This window comes from Colius striatus, chromosome 1 (genome assembly GCF_028858725.1).
Source record: "Colius striatus isolate bColStr4 chromosome 1, bColStr4.1.hap1, whole genome shotgun sequence".
Classification (NCBI taxonomy): Eukaryota; Metazoa; Chordata; class Aves; order Coliiformes; family Coliidae; genus Colius; species Colius striatus.
In genome coordinates, this window is record NC_084759.1 from 108,758,520 (window position 1) to 108,776,089 (window position 17,570).

General features: G+C 43.6%; 1 protein-coding gene across 2 annotated transcripts in view; it reads right to left on the minus strand.

Annotated features, from left to right (window-relative positions):
• LOC104556361 (Golgi pH regulator) overlaps positions 1-9,147 on the minus strand; it is a 22,276-nt gene extending 13,129 nt beyond the window's left edge. The window contains exons 1-5 of one of the 2 annotated variants that reach the window (XM_062002699.1): positions 9,064-9,147; positions 5,223-5,282; positions 4,235-4,338; positions 2,627-2,733; positions 1,620-1,721 (exon numbers count right to left, since the gene is read on the minus strand). In XM_062002699.1, the coding sequence (XP_061858683.1) occupies positions 1,620-1,721; positions 2,627-2,733; positions 4,235-4,338; positions 5,223-5,282; positions 9,064-9,105 (415 nt within the window). In that variant the 5' untranslated portion in view covers positions 9,106-9,147. The remainder of the gene's footprint in view (positions 1-1,619; positions 1,722-2,626; positions 2,734-4,234; positions 4,339-5,222; positions 5,283-9,063) is intronic. The other variant, XM_062002707.1, reaches the window with a different exon arrangement.
• Between the last annotated feature and the right edge of the window lie 8,423 nt (positions 9,148-17,570).

Consider the following 17,570-nt stretch of genomic DNA (forward strand, 5'->3'; position numbering starts at 1 on the left):
GGATGCCAGTGAAGGCCTCGCCAGTCAGCACAATTCCCAAGCTACAGCACACTGCTGTACGTGCAGGTGAGCAGAGTGGGGCTTCCTGTCACATTTCCTTCCACAATAGAATCCCACCTGTCTGAACTGGGCCACTGCCACATGATAAAGCCTTACCTATACATGCAGGATAGCAGCACTCCAGCAGTGAAAAAAAGACAAAAAACAAACTAAAATCCTCTGCTCTAACCTTATGTCTACAGCTAGTAGGACAAGAGGTACCATGCTGTAAAACAGAAGTTAAAAATAGAAAATATCCCGCTACCAGTTCTGGAAATCTGCCGTTGTTACGCAGCTTGGCAGAACCTTTTCAGTGATCTGAAGAGGATTACCTAAACCCCATGGCTAAGTTCCCATTGGGTTACTGTACTCTGCCAACTCAAGTGCCTTCTGGAACTCAAAGTGGATACACGCTTTTCTTGGCAATGAACCACTGGGCAGAGGGATCTGCACGACATACTAGCTGTTACATTTCAGTGGCAAATGACACAATTACAAAACACAGATAGACAAAAGGGTGAGAAGAACCTAGAGCAGTTGCTATCCCTCAGTTTTTCTCTTACAGATTAGTACAGAGTAAAATAGCCTCCTAGAGAACACAAAGAGTAATCTGGCCATTAGCTCGACAGGCAGACAGATTCACCAATTTGAGTGAAATCAACTGATTTCACCTGTTGAGAACAATATATAAACAATTTTCCAGTGCAGAGGATAACAGCAATACAGGAAGTTACATATGAAACCCAGCATGCTTCTAGGGTCTTATAGTCCTTTGGCACACTTAGGTGCTTGCAGGATTCAGTACAGTTAGGCACATGCTAACTAGCTCTGTTGGACCCAAACTAGCCCAAATGCATGCAGCATCTTCCCAGTATAAATACTCTTGGTTCCATGAAGGCAAACAAAAATGCCCAAGCTGATTGTGCACATAAATAGCGCTGGCATCTAGCACGACCTACCAACTCGCATTCTAGTAACAGGCAACTGTACCAGCTCTGGGCTTGGGCAGCATACGAAGCCTGGACCGATGCCAGCATTGACTGGCAGATGTGTTGCTGTCTACACTCTGTATAGCTCTGGTGTTTAGGCACTCTGGCATGTTTTGTCAACCTGATAGCCACTCATGCTAAAGTGATATGACTTCAGTCATGAGAACAATCTGACTGAAAAAACTCAGATGAAGGACTGGTTGTTGATTCTCTTCTTAAATAAACTAGCTTTAGTCTCCACAAGAAAAGAAACAAGTAAAAACTGTGAACAATGTTTTGTGAAGACAAAGTTTTTGTGTCCTCAAAAAGTATACTATGTTCTTACATAGTCTAGGTTCATTTAAGACTCATTCACTTCCCTAAAGCTTTCCTGAAGTACTGGAAGAAAACTAATGCAAATAATTCAGATGCATCCACTCATTTCTGTCACTCTGAGAACCTTTAGATTACAGATTTCAAAACAAAGCAGACTGGCAGTTGCAAGAACTACTTTCTATAGTCCCAACTGTAGAGGTAATAGCTCCAAGACAAAAGTGAGATAATAAAGCCTATTTTCACAAGGGAAGGAATCAGCAAGAATGTAAAACTTACCGTGTTTCGGGCTGAGGATAGGAAATGGATCACCCAGCTTCCAGAAGAAATACATGAACGTCAACCACAGAACACATGCAAAAAGCAGTTTCTGTCTGTGCACTGAGGGGGAAAAAAAAACACCAAACCACAACAGTATTTTAAAGACATTCTTCCTTTAGGGCTCTTTCTAGCTTGCAAAATTGCTGCATTGTTCCAAAGGCTGCTTTGTGCACGGGTGGCCAAAAAAGGTGCCAACTGACAGAGCTACAGCTAGAAGTAGGCACCCCTTCACTTCCTACAGAATCAGCCACTTGAGAAACCAGTTTTTGCAAGAGCTAATGTAGCAACATACTGCTTCAACTTTTTCCCTCAGACCCATGAAGTGGGCTGCATTGTGAACACTTAGCTGCATCTTTCTTGTGTGGCTCTGAATATGAAACTTGAAAACTTCATCTTCATACCAAAACTACACATTTAATACTCCTAACCTACATGCCTAAGCTTAATACAGAAGAGTGATGAGTACTGATAGCTCCAGGGTAAATGTCCATTAGTGCATGGAGAAGGCATCATCTACTGAACAGCAGTAAGCAAAAAAAAAGCTAAGGTAATTTATTTGTGAGCTTTTCTACCTCACAAGTGATTTACTGAGGTTCTCTGCCTCATTTATTTCACCTCCTAGCAGAAGAACAAAGACTTGCCAAGGGTTTTGGGGTTTGGCTGCAAGCTTAAAATTGTAGAGGAACAGATTTCAGTAACATTACTCTAAAATGCTCAACTTCGCCAGAATCCATACAGAAAAACTACATTTGTTGAGGTCAGGTAAAGTGTCTCCTAACCACTCAATAAACAGTTCATGCTAAAGCATTAAGTTCCAAAGAGAAGTTATCTAGCCAAAAGAAAGCCAGAAGAAGGACAGAACTATGGGGATAATGACTAATACATCTCTCTCTCAGAAAAGTTATTTCTCATTTGTATGTACAGTCTCAAGCTAGCAGATCCACTGTCATAAACCAAGTACTCACATAATCTGATATTGCTCACAACAAAGTAGCCAATGTAGAAGGGTACCATGAAGACTAGGATAAGCAAAATTACACACAGGTTCAGCTTCCAGTGAAAATACCGAGAGCTAAAATAAAGGCAAAACACTGATTAGCATGCTATCATAATACAGCAAATTTCTCAGAGCTAATTGAATGACAGTGCAATCCTTTCAACTACATCAAGCATTGGATAACATTGGCCCAGCATATGGAATATTCTGGATTTTGTTTGTTGTTTGGGTTACACAGAGAGGTGTTGTTTGTTCTGGTTTTGGGGGTTATAATATAAAGCTCAAGAAAGTGTATTTAAAAATTAACAACTAGCAAAAATCACAATGGGCTATTTTATTAAATACTCTATTTTCTACAGGGACTAACGTTGGTTGCAGCATGACTCATTTGATTTACTGTTCACCTAGCTGAACAGTAAATCAAAACTAAGTATAAGCATTATTAATTTTGTAATGACTGCCTGAGTCAAAAAAGGGCTAATTCAAATTTAAAATATTCAAAATATTTCGTGTTTGGAACTGGACATGTTTCACTTAAAAGTGAATTGTCTTGTCTGCATGACATTGCAAAGCAAGAATTTGAAAATATACATATATATCAAAATGATCAATACTCCTCTGACTAAAAGAGATTAGTCAAATACACATGAGATTCACCTTGGCTGAACTGACTTTTCATTTATCTTAAATACAAATATACATGTCTCGTTCCCAATAGTAACTCATCTCCTTCTTATGCCTCAGAGAATGAGAAACTGTGAGGATCCTTGTCACTTTTTCCTGGCTGATTCAAACGTTTTCATCTATATTGATGTCCAGCCCTTTACTGAAGCTTATAAAAGCATTCTCCTCGGTGATTTCCCTGGCTGTGAGCTCTACAGATTAAGAACATACAGTCAGAACTAACATTACCTTTTATCAGTTTTGAACTTCTTGCCTTTCATCTCCTTTGACTGCTCTCTTATACTAGTATGATGAGAAAGAATAAATAGGAAACCCAGCTAGCCTCTACCTGTTACTGTTATATATTCTCTTTCCTACTGACCTCTGAAGTAGGCAGTTTGTAACATTCTTTTTATGCAGAAGTCTCCACCCTATGCCAAGGCAGGATGCACAAATATCGTACTATTACAGAAGCAGTTTTCACCTCACAATTCACATCTTTTTCTCTGCTCTGACCACCATACAAAAACTTGTGCCTATAGTTTCTATAGTCCTTAACATCTGAAGAGTGCTCTTCAGTATGATCTGATGTTTTACAATAGTCTCATAAAAGAAATTGTTTCTTTTAACTTCACAAATGGAGAAAGTCAAAGACTAAAGCCTCTCCCTAAGGACCCAGGCCACCCTAAGAGCAGTTGCATGGAAAAACAGAAGCTTACAGCTTCTAGGCTCAAGTTCTATCAAATAAACAAATGCTGCCGCTCAAACATCTTCATTGAGTTGTTGACAAGACTAACTGTCTTGTTGACAAGACTAGCACATTTAATTTAGAAGTTGGACAGAACTGCAGCGACTGCAGAAGTCGCTGCAGGAAACAAGGCAGGCTAGTCTCTTAGTCAGCTCCCAGACTCACCTGCTGTTCAGCACTCCCAAAATCTCAAAGATGATGAGTTCAAACATGGTACAAGAGAAGGCAAAAGTCACAGAGAAGATCACCTGGACCACATACTGTCGTACCTGCAATAGAGAGAACAAGACACAGGCATCAGGCATTTTCACTCTTAGAATGTCATCCGGATACCCTTCAGGTAACAAAACCAAATCACAAGGTACAATGTCACATAACCAAGTGTCTTGCTTCAAGGCACCTTGTCATTTATCTAAATAGGAAGAAACCAACAGCCTGTTGAAAACCAGAGGGCAGACTCCTGAGTTGCTCAGTATTACACTGATGGCAGCTATCGGCACATTTAACAGACATGCCCTACACAGAAGGGATGTCAAGCATGCAATGCTCTGTGTCAGCTTGGCTAACGAGAGATGACCCTTGCTAAGAGAGCTCTTTGATCTTAGATTTAAAACTTAGAGCCACATCAGAAAAACTGCTGGGGGTCTGAAATTGGTTCACATTTAAAAGTCATCTGTGACCTCGACTCTATTCTCTCATACCCCTTTAGGGACAAGAGAATGTGGCAGTTTTATCTCATCCAACTCTCACAAACAATTCAGCAACAGTGAACTTGCCTTGCTGAGTTTGAAGTTAACCACTGAATTTCATTTTGTCATAAAAGAAAATAAAATCACATACAGTAGTCTTACTCAAGTAAAAGACAAAAGAGTTTCCTATTACCTCTGCACCTCCTCCATGTTTGGTTTTGCTTTTTTTATTTAGCAGCAGCCAACATGGAAACTCATCTCAAAAGAACCCATTTCCTCAGATATCTAGGAGTCTTTCAAATAGAAGCACAAGAGAAAAGTAAAAAGAGAATAACTGTAGAAACAACTAAAAATAAGCTAAGAGGTCTTAAAGAGAGGAAAAAGGCCAAATGCACTTTTAAAAATCTTTCTATAATTGGGCATATTTTTTAGACACAGGCTCATAATGAAGAGTCCCTTCTCACCTCATAATCCTTGAAGAGTTTACGCATGAAGAATAACCATCCAAATCCAAAGAACAGCACCTGCAGAAGAGATGAAGCACTTAACGTCTGTATCCAGTAACTTGCAAAATACAAGGGTACTACACCACTGACTGTAGATGAAACAAATGGAAGGAAAAGAAGATGAGTGCCCTGGTGACAGAGTATACAGAGGAGGCAGAGCTACTGAATGCCTTCTTTGCCTCTATCTTTACTCCTAAAGCCAGGCCTCAAGAAACCCAGACCCTGGAGAATCAAGAGGAGATATGAAGGAAGAAGAATCTTCCTTTGGTTGAGGAGAACTGGGCTGGAGATCTACTAGGCAAGCTGGACACCCACAAACCCATGGGATTCTAATGGGATGCACCCACAAGACCTGAGGAAGCTGGCTGATGGTTGCTGCACGTCAAGTTGGAGGCCTGTGGCCAGTGGAGTTCCACAGGGGATGGTTCTGGGGCCAGTCTTGTTCAACATCAACAACCTGGATAAGGGGATAGAGTGTACCCTCAACAAGTTCCCTGATGACACCAAACTGGGAGGACTGGCTGATTCCACAGAAGGCTGTGCTGCCATTCAGCGGGATCTCGACCGCTGGATCAGCAGAGAGGAGCCTCATGAGGCAAGTGCAGAGTCCTGCACGTGGGAAGGAACAATCCCATGCACCAATACAAACTGGGGATTGTCCTGCTGGAGAGCAGCTCTGCAGAGAGAGACCTGGGAGTCCTGATTGATAATAAATTATACATGAGCCAGCAATGTGCCCTCGTGGCCAAGAAAGCCAATGACATCCTGGGATGCATTAAGAAAAGTGTGGGCAATAGGTCAAGGGAGGTTCTTCTTCCCCTCTACTCTGCCCTGGTGGGCAGAGCACTATGTCCAGTTCTGGGCTCCCTAGTTCAAGAACTTCTAGAGAGAGACTAGTGGAAGAGTACAAAGATGATGAGGGCACCGGAACATCTGTCTTGCAAGGAAAGACTGTGAGACTTGGGGCTGTCGAACCTGGAGAAGACTGAGGGGGGATCTTATCACTCTTTATAAATACCTAAAGGGTGGGTGTCAAGAGGATGGGGAGATTCTGTTTTCTGTAGTACCAGTAACAGGACAAGAGGTTAGCAGACACAAGGTGGCACACAGAAAGTTGAATATGAGAACAAATTTCTTTCCTGTGAGAGGCAACTCTGGCACAGGTTGCCCAGGGAGGGTATGGAGTCTCCTTCCTTGGAGGTTTCCAAAACCCACCTGGACATATGCCTGTGTGACCTGACATGCTTTAGCTAGGAGGCTGGACTAGATGATCTCTAGAGGTCCCTTCCAACCTCTACCATTACGTGATTTGATGAAAAGAGATGAGCTAAAGTACTCAAGACCCACAAAACATTACATCTTGCCTCAGTACCATGTTTATTCACACAGCACATGGAGAAGGCCAGAGCACTCAGGCTGCTGTGGAGAAGGAAAACTTTCAAAGACAAAAATGCAGGAATCAGTGTAGATGACTCTACTATCCATCAGGCGTAATTGGATCCCTGTAGTGGCAAAGCTAACAGACTAACATGTTTTACAGACAAGGAATATCTGCAATGCTGGACCAAGAAGATCAAACATACTTGCCTTGAAAGAACTGAAATAGGAATGAGCTCTAGTGAATGGCAACAGCTGGCAAAATGTGTTTCAGGAGGACTTCAGATTTTAAGTGACAGCAGAAAAAGGAAAAGCTAAGATATTTCATAAGTCTCCTATCTACAGATCAAAAATGACCTGTAGAAGGATGATAGGCAAATGATATTTACATAAAGTAATGCCACATTTAACAGTGAAAAGGAGGAAAAAAGTAGAGACAAACTTTTCAAAAAGAAATAAGCAAACAAAGTAGGAGTACAACAAGAAGTACAACAACAGAGGAAGTTATACACGAAGATCAGATGTCCCTTGCATTAGGGACGGTAAAAAAGCATTGAAAGACATTGTCTTAACATTTCACACTAGAAGACATCACAAATGAATGTGATATGTCAGGTCAGAAAATTCTTGAGCACATGACAGTTACATGCAGCATTTTAAATATCCAACTCGGTACTTTTAAAGGTGACAAGAAGATGCAAAGCTGCCATCAGAAATGAAAGAAAAGATATGAGATCTGTTACATCTTAGAATGCAAAGCAAATAATGGGAAAGTTTTTGTTCTGGGTGAATTGTGAGGAGGATCAAAGCTACACTCAAGCCGCTGACAGTGAAAAAGCATGTTAGCAGCAAAAATCAAAGCAATATCAAGGAAGAGAGTATTGTACTTCTAAGAAAGAGCCAAAACCTGTCCTGAAAACTGTCAAGAAAACTACATTGTGCATTACAGTCTTTAAAAAACAATCAGTTGCTGCTGAGAGGGGAAAGGTTTCCTTTCCTCAGCTCAACCCTCCTCATCACAGAACAAAAACTTCACACCAGCTCAGAAGATCCCTCTGTGATCAGTTCAACTCATTTAACCAAATACTGGAGGGCACAAATAAGAGAGTATATCTATGTGGCAAAGTATAAGTGAAGAGCGAGCACAATCTTCCCCTTTTGGCAGAAGCAAAAAGTTGGACCACTTCAGTTGCCAGACAGGAAGAAAAAGTATTTAGATGCTTACTGAGGCAGGAGCAGGATAGCAAGCAGGAGAAGAAGGTCATAGAGAACAGAATGACAAGATAAATTACTGGTGAAGGAGGCTAATGAAGATAGAGGCAGTGTTTCCTCCCACAAAACAATAGGGCAGTTTTAAGTATGTTAAGACCACAGCTCACTCTGTGATGATAAAGAAAGGTTGACATGAAAAGGTTTAAACGGCTCCTAGGTGAATTCAGATGCTGTAAAACAAGGACTAATTGAAAGATGACTTTGATGGCAGTGGGAAAAGCTGAAGGAAGTGCTGAATCACAGATGGATCAATGGAGAAGGATGTCTTTAGATAAAATAGAGTCTTCTTTAAATTCTTTAAAGCAGATCATAAAGAACCTTCAAAAGCTGTAAAGATGCAAAGTTGTCAGGGGCAAAACAAAGGCAGAGGATCCAAACAGAACTGAATAGACTACTTCAGTTGGAAGGGATCTACAATGACGATCTGGTCCAACTGCCTACAATTAACCTTCTTGAAGAATATCAGAAACAATATAATCACTAAATAGATAAGAACAAGAGAATCCCTCCCTGTCTCTTCCAACGATGAAAATTTAAACTTATAGAAGCGATGAGGTATTACAAGAAAAGCTCCACTCTGCCTTTTTACCCACCACACTCTGACTTGTCAATTGCTCGAGGCAATGGTCACCGTGACAGGAAGAGAAGCAGCCCAAAGACGCGCACAGCCTATGTCTTCCCGCCCTAGGAATCGAGGCGACGGAAAAGAGCGGCAGCCACAGCGTGTGACAAACCATCAGCCTCACACCCCTCCACGTGCAGCGACCGGCGTTCTGCACACATTTGCTGCCGAGCAGCGGACGGTGAACGCATCCAGGCGTTCCCTCCGGCCGGGAGGCCAGATAAAGAGGGCGCAAGGAGCAGGGCAAACGGAGCAAGGGGGTAGCAGGTCCCCATGCCGGGGCTGTAACTGCCGCGCACCGCTGGCTCCCGCCCGCCCCGGTGAGAACGGCCGTGCGCATGCGCGCACAGAGGCACCGCCCCCACGCGCTCCAAGCGGCCGCTGCCGGAGCGGCGGCGGGCGGGACGGGCCACGGTGAGACCCACGTCACCCGGCCGCCCTCCTCCACCCCCTTCACCCTGCCAGGGCCGAGGGACGCCGCTCCGCTCCCTGCAGCAGCGGAGGGATTTGGGGTGGGGGGGAGGGTACCTGGGAGGTGACCATGATGCTGGAGTCGATGAGGAAGCTCATGGCGGCGGCCACCGGCACCCGCCCCGCTTCCGGCTTCGCGCTGGCACCGGCGGCTGCCCTGCGCAGACGCGCGGGAACCCGCCTCAGCACGGCGCTCCGCCCTCCCCTCCCCGCGGCGCGGCGCGGCGGGGCGGGGCGGGAAGAGAAGCCCCTTCCCCATGACAGGCGGCAGCGCGCCTCGGGTGTGGGTACGGCACCCGCCCCACGGGGCGACACGCGGGTGGGCCCGATTGCAGGCAGCCTGCGGAGTCGGAACCCTGGTAGAAAGCTGACCGCTTTTCCTGACCGCGGTCAAAACTCGGGGCGAGCGATGCCCCCCCTGACCACTGACGGAAGCCAAGGGCAGGGGACCTGCGGGCGGCCAGGAAAGGAAGTGGCCGGCTGGAGGGGCAAACACCATTCTGCCGTCTTACCCGCGCTTTGACTCCTATGCGAGAGTAGTGCAACTGTAGAGCAGGGTATGCCATGCCACTACTGCTCCAGGCCCATCTTCCTACCTTTGGTAAAATCCATCTCCCACGTGAGGCCCTTTCGGACTTCCCTCTGCACCCAGAACCAGACGGGATGCCTTTCAGACTCTGCAGTTATAATGTGTCAAGGAACAGGGCCAGAAGGGAAATAAAAGTTTCAAGAGAGAATTTCCTGATGCTTATCAGTGTAAAATCCAGTCCTTTATGTCACAGTCATGGCCTCACTTGAACCTAGTCGTGTCTGTATCTTTTTTTTTTTCCCCTTTTAAAAACATACCTGACCTTTGCCAATTAAAACTTTGCATGGAATAACAAACTATACAGGAAGAGAAAGAATCCAGTGGGGTTAGCTGGGAGTTTAACAAAGCACGGAGCACCTACCGATTGAAAATTGTGAACCTTTATTCATTACAATTCATTTCACTAGGAAAACAAATCTCTGATAGTACTGGGTCACCAGATTAGTGCCACAGTCCCCCCCATCTTTCTATCTCGCTCTCAGTCATCTTGGTTTGAAATTTGTCTCCCTTGTCTACAGCATTACAAAGAGAAAAATACATTCAGCTTTCACAGGGAAATGAACTGAGGGAGCAGATTATTGTAGCTGAACTGAGGCTTTTTGTTCTTTAAAAGTTTCTGATATTGTTGCCAATTATTGCAGAGCTGAGACCTGAGCTGCTCTTTTCTTCCTTTCTGTTTCTACTACTTAGAAACTGATCTTTCCTAAAGTGATGAAGTTCCTGAGTTTGGAGAGATTTGTAGTTGTTTTGTTCTGTATTGGAAGGTTGTGGGGCAAGGTTAGTTGCTGGTTGTTTTTTAAAGACAGAACTTGACAGGAAATCCTTTAAAAAATAAATTATACAAAGCCAAAGCCGGCTCTTGTTTACTACCTTGGCAACTCCAGATACTTCAGCACAAGGTTAAAAAACAAGGCAGACATTTGGTCATAGGTCTTTAAACTTAGTTCTTTGCATGTGTTTATAAATAGGCTTGAAACATGCCTTTACTTAGCTATAAACTTCTGATGTCTCAGCCTTGGGGGAAACACACAGGGAAGAAGATAATTCCTACTGAAAAAAACCCAGATCTCCCCTGCCTCAGCCCCAGGGCTTCTTCAGGGAGGACAAAAGATGTAAAAAGATAAATAGGAAATTTATTCTGTGTTTTTCCTCCTTAGCCACTGCTGTGTATGTGGGGGGAGAAGTGTCTGTGGCACTCCACAGATACAAAAGCAACTTCTCAGTCATGAGAGGCTGGTCACTTCTTTAAGCAGAATGTAGATGGAGGTGCGCAAAGAGGAGAGGGAGTACACAGGAAAAAGGGCTGGTCTGGAGAACATTGGCAGGTTTTTACTCAGTTCAGTATTTTATTCTTCCACATATTAAAGTGTGAATGTGGCTATTTTTGTGTTCAGTTTGTAGAGGGAACTTGAAGCAGTCTTTCAAGTAGAGCACAAAGGTGGGGCGTATTGGATTAAAGCAGTTTGTTCACCAAGAGTATATTTAGAAATAGCACAGGTTTCCAGAAGGTGCCACAGGGCATTTTCATGACAAATAGGCTTAGCTGGCAACTGGCCATCCATTTTCTTTTCTCTCCAGAGGTTTTCATACACAGGAGCTCTGAAGCTGCAAGTAATCTGGCATCATTCTGATTTCTGTATTTCTTTTGAATTAATTTGTGGTGAGTTCAGATGGTGATGTTCACTGGCAATAAATAAATTCCTTTATGAGGTTGTCTATGACTTTTCTTTGAACTGACTTGTATGTATTGAGAATCTTGCCTTAACAATTTTGTCCCAGTAATTCTTCATATGCAAAGGTACAAATCTAGAAGAATTGGGGGGGAGGAAAAAAGGCTTTGCCCATGCTAGTTCTGGTTCTCAGTTCTACCACTTAAATAGAGGAACCAGCATATAAAAGTTCAATTCAATTACTTTAAATTTGCCGAACTGCTTAAAATCCAGAAATACCAGACTTGGTAACAGGCTGGATTTAATTCATGTCTCAGATTGGCTTGTCTTATCTTCACAAGGAGGTACTTGGCTGATGACCTTGCAGGCTTCTTTGCTTTGGCCTTTGCCTGCAGCCTGCCCATCAGCTGGCATGCTGCGCAGGTACCTGGGACTCCCTGTTGCCCTCCTGCATGGCCTCTGCCTGGCAACTGACTGTAATCCACGATGTTTTTGTAAACTCATTTGTAGCTGACGTTCCTTAGCCCAATCATCCTTCAATCCCCCTCTCCCCTTAGCTTCAGGGAAACACCTTAGGACCCAACTTTTTTGTTTAATGTTTCATCATAAATTCTTTGCTGTGTTAACTTAAAAGTTTTTTGGTAGGCTACTCTGTGGCTTTCCAATCAATGTGGCCTTTCCTATCAATGTGGTCTTTCCTCTTTGGAAACCAGGAATTGACTTGTTTTGCTTTTACTGTGCCAGGCTGTATCTAGCATGGTGAAGGGCAATGGTCTTTGAGGTTTTTTTCAAAATGTCCTGTCAGTAGCTCTGTAATCACCGTTTCTATTCAGTTCTGCTTCACCCCAGGTCAGCAAGCTTTAAAATACAAGGGGTTTAGTTGACAGAATGGCAAAATGCAGTCCTCTGCATTTCCAGATGGATTTAAAGGCACACTTGACACTGAAATTAAAGGGAGCTGGAAAGACCCAAGCTCATGGTTTTCTCTGTTGACAAGCATCCTCTTTATTTTATTTGTAGTGTTCTTTCCAAACCAGTTACAGAACACATGGTTCTGGCCTCAAGCAGCTTTTCTAACTACCAAACATCATTTGACTGTGTTTGTGCATCAGCTTCTGCTGTGAGGCCTGGTTAGTTGGTGTTTCCTGCTGGGGCAGTCTAAGCTCACTCTTACAGAACACCCCAGAGAGTCAGAAAGTGCCCACACCCATTATTCCACCACACAGTGACTGCAGTCAGCTTTCAACCTCCCATGGGATGGATGGCTCAGGTTGGAAGGTACCAGCTGGTCCAACCCTCATCTCAGTGCAGGACCAACATCAAAGTCTGATCAGGGTCCTCAGTAATTTTCCCAGGCAGGTTTCATCCTCCAAGGATGGAGATTCCACCATGTCCCTGGGCTTCCACCTCCTTTAGTGCTGAACCACTCCTCATTTGAACAATTTTTTTGCCTTGTCAGACTTTTTTAGTAAAAATTTTCTTTGTTTCTCCTTGTGATCATTGTCTCTGATCTTTTGCTGTGTGCCTCTGTCCATAGTCTGGTTCCACTTTCCCTGTAGCTTCCTATTTGGTACCTGAAGACAGCAATTAGACCTCCCCACCCCCTTAGCCCCATCCTCTCTAGGTTGAACTAACGCCCAGTGTCTCTTTGTACATCAAGCTGCTGAAAGAAAACCTTCAATTGTTGACAGAGACATGAGTCTCGCTGGTTCTACTGACATAGGTGCCTGCCAAGCTAGTAGCAAGGAAAGGATTGTGTGCCAGGCTACGTCTTGGCAAGCCAACACACGTTTATTTGCCATGGTTACTACTCAACTGTATTAGCACATTTGGTGTTGACAGAAAGCCTTTCCTGAGCCATATTAAAAAGTGTAGCACACGCAGAGCCTAAGAAATGGTAGTGCCATTCTGTTGGGGAGGAAAACTAATTATTCCAATACTTAGGCAAGTCCCCTGATTTTGGTACACTTATCCAACCCTGGCCCTCAGGAGATCTGCCACTATATACATTTTATCACAACTCAGGCTTATAGAAAGGCTTTAGTCTAGTTCTGATGGCCGTTCCTGTCTTTACTAAACAAAACTATGCCTAGGCTAGGATTACTCTCAGTTGTCAGCCTGAAAAGCTGTTTTCTACACAAAACAGCAAACTGCCACCTTTTTTTTTTTTTCAGCATTGTGTGGCACAGCTGCTCTTTAAATGCAAAACTGCTCAGTCAGTGAGTTACTGAGTGGCAGGAATGACTGGACTTTCCTGCCTTGGTAAGTAGATTTCATGCCCACGCAGACCTAGAGAGCAAAGATCCCCCCAAATCTCTCCGCTCCTTCAGGAGGAGGATTCTGTACCTCATTGTGTTTCAGCTTTGAGAGATCACGTGTATCTATCTCATTTAGAGGGAAAAAGTCAAACCTATAACAGGTGGGTTTGCATTCATGAAGGGTGGCTGTTTATTCTGTGTGCCATAAGGCATTGTAAAGTCGTCCATGGAAACTCTGGAAAATGTATTTGGTGTTTGCACCAAGTGTTTTAGAACAGAAGCCCAGCAATATTGTGCATTATTCAACCCTCTCCTCCCTGCCTTGCAAGGACCTTAAAACTGTTAGAGCTCCACAAACCTGCATCCCACTCCAGGAACTGTCTTATTTAAGCATAAATGCTGCCCTGGAATGGATGTTGAGGATGGAGAAGCAGGGTCCTTTTAACCACACCATCACTGCTGCTTGATAGGGCCAGGCCATGGTTAAGTTAGGAGAGAGGGATGGGGGATCATTGGAGTCTTTTTCACTCATGGCAAATCCACATCTGTGTTGACATCATTGCAATGTTCATATTTTCAAACTACTGTCCTTCTGGTCAAGGGATCATGTATTAACCAAGTTAGCAGATATGCCAGGAAATAACAAGGATACCATGCATCTCAGGAGTGCTTTTTGTCAGATCATTCCTACTTACTTTACAAACAGAATTATGGAAGCCTCACAACATCCCTGTGAGGTAGGTCAAAATTCTTACACCCAGGTACAGGTGGAGAAAATAGGCACTGAGAGAGGTAAAGTGATCATCACAGCAAGTCAGAAGCAGAGCTGGAAATAAATCTAAGATTATTATCCTAGGTCCACTGCTCTAGACTAGAGAACACCAACTCCCACATGCTATTGTAAGCTAAGACACAACCTTTCTCTTCTATTTTCACCTCCTTTGGTGATTTTGACAATTGCATCTTATGCTCCTTGCAGAGAGCCAGTCATTTATTTATTTGCACAGGGACTCAAGGGGGTACACACACCTTTAAATGATCCAGGCATGGCTCTAATCATCCACTGACTTTCCCCTTTCCAAGAAGATAATTTTCCCTGTTCTTTACATTTATATCTGTGGTCTGCTGAATTATTTTTCAAGTAGAATCATACACTGAACCCACAGCTCTAAGGCTGTTAATACAACTTCACTAGGAATTTCTTGAATAAATGATTAAACTTGTCTCATTGAGAGGGAATAAAACACGTTTATATGCTATCACATCCAGAAAAAGCAATAATCCTTTGCTCATCTGTAGGGCCTTCCATCCAAGGACCTTCCATTCTATCACTAACACAATATATTGAGCCTCACATCATCTTTGTGAGCTACATTATTTCCAATTGTACTAGAAGGAAGAATAAGTTGCTGGCAGTCCCACAGTGATTTCATCGCAGAGACGAGGCTGAATGCCAGAAGACCAGACTGTTAGTTCCCTGCCCAGTTGGCCAAGAAGCGCCGTCTCGATGCCATGACTCATTCTTGGTGGCTACAGATTGGCTAGCAGTCTGGCAGGGTGTGCTTCAAAACTGGCTTGAAATAGAAAATCAGCAAGCAGTTGACTGGATGCGGGAGAAATGCGCTGGCTTGTTTCACTCAGAAGAAGAAACGAGCTTTCCTGCGACAGCTGTGAAAGGACTACAGCGTGTCCATTGAGTACGCTGCATGCACTGAGGCGCTCCAGTGAAAAAGAATGACAGATTCAACATCTGATGATTAAAGACTGGACTGCCCAACAGCCATATCGTCAACCATGTGCTTCTGATGAATACGCATTCATCTTAATTATTCTAGTAATCTAATGAAGGTGTACATGTTGGAGGTCAGGAGCAGAAAGGGTTATTAAAATTATTTGTATGTAATAGGATTTGTCAAGTAATTAGAAGAAAACAAGGGGGGGTTGGATTCGTCTAGTCCATTGATAATCTGGAAGGGCTAGATGCTCTGAAGAAGCTGGAAGATACCTCACACTGAACCATTACAGATACATATATATATATATATTCATTTATTTATTACCCACAGGAAAGCCTGTTTCCTTAGAACTCTCATATCTTTCTGTGAAGAAAGTAACAGAAAAACTCATAAAAGTGTGGTCATAGAATCATAGAATGGTAGGATTGGAAGGGACCTTTAGAGATCATCTAGTCCAACTCCCCTGCTCAACAAGGTCCACCTAGATCAGGCCACACGGGAACACGTCCAGGTGGGTCTTGAAGACCTCCAAGGAGGGAAACTCCACACCCTCCCTGGGCAGCCTGTGCCAGGGCTCCCTCACCCTCACAGTGAAATAGTTTGTCCTTCTGTTTAAATGGAACTTTTTGTGTTCCAGCTTCATCTCATTACCCCTTGTCCTGTTGCTAGATACAAAAAAAAACCCAGTGATGTGATGCCCCAGCCTCCTGACACCCACCACTTAGATATTTGTAAATATTAATGAGATCCCCTCTCAGTCTCCTCCAGTAGTGATTCTGTCATTCATGTAAATCTTTGCCCTTGCTTGAATTCTAGTAACTGGGCACAGTGAACCCTTTTCCTGCTGAAAAACATTCTTTCCTTTGTTGCCTTTTTTGTGTTAACTGTTCTCCTGGTTCTGGATTCAGAGGGTGGATAAATGGTAGCCTCCAGATTCCTGTCTCTGCACATTCCTTTGCATGTGTTATTTTGTCATGTTCCTCCCCAAAACTGAGAAGATACCTTCCAGTCTTCCTTCACAAGGAAGGACAACCTTGTGGTCTTTATCCAGGGAGCCAAGACTTTCACCTCAGGCCATAAACCTTGGGAAAATGCACAGGCCCAGAGAGGAGCAAAAGGATTAATAGTATTTAAAAAAAAAGTGGCACTGCCATGGTACTGAAGAATCCCAAAGCACTCTACAAACTTTCTACATATGTACAGCTTTCTTCACTCGGCGGTAAAGTTGTAGCCACCTTTGCTTTTGTATAGGGCAGCTGCATAACAAGGCAGGTGAACTCTACCAAACAGGTTAGATCAGCCAGTGACGGAACTGACTGTATTGGTGTCTGCCTGCCTGGGCTGGGATGCTGGGCAGCAGGACTGGAGGTGTGATCCCAAGCCTACCCAGAGCTCTTTCAGGCACTCATTTGACTTCAATGGGCTTGGAGTCAGCCCTGCTACAATGGGAGACCACAAGAGGTCTTTTCTAGCTAATGGCAGGATGACTTTTATGCGTTATGCCAAAGACCCGTTTTTTTTTCCTGGCCTGGATTAGAGGCTACCCTAGGAACAATGGGATGGGCTGCAGCCCAGCAGAAAGAATTTGCTGAGCTGGCAGGGTCTGAGGTTTGCAGAGCAGAGCAGATGAGAGCACATACCTGCACTTTTCTGGCATGAGGCTCAGTTTTAGGGGGACATAGCTGTTCACCTGGAGTTTTTGAACAGATTTCTGCAGTTCCAGCCAAAAGGTATAACTGTAGTCCTAAAGTAGAAACTGACAGACACATAAACATTTGCAAGCACGTGCTTTTCTGCCTTTTGTAACCAAAAAAAAGAAAAAAAAAAAGATTTTGCTGAGGTTCTTAGAGTTCTGTACAGACCTGTTGGCACAAAAGTTCTAGAGCATCATTTGAGAGGCCTTGTTTTACTCAAGACTTTGGCATTTAAATAGTGAAGACCACTACTGGATGGCTCCCATCTGTCAAATTAAAAACAAAGAAAGTCAAAAGACTATTACATTATCAGACTCGTTAATTTTAACAACCAGTTTTGTATTTAGAGGTTTCAATATTCACACAGTTACCCAGACCCATGGTTTAGGTTCATGGGTGCCTTGAAGACTCTATACCTGAGATTTGCTGAGTGCCTGTAAGTCTGAGAGCTTCAGGAACTGAGCACATGTCAGGATCATTCCATGAAGACTTATATTTGGTTTCATGCTCCGGGGGCTGTAGCTGTTTCCTCCTTTCACAGAAGCCTTCCCACGCTTGCTTTTCTGAATCGAGTTTGAGATATTTAAGTCACAAGACTACAAGTAAAAAATCACTTG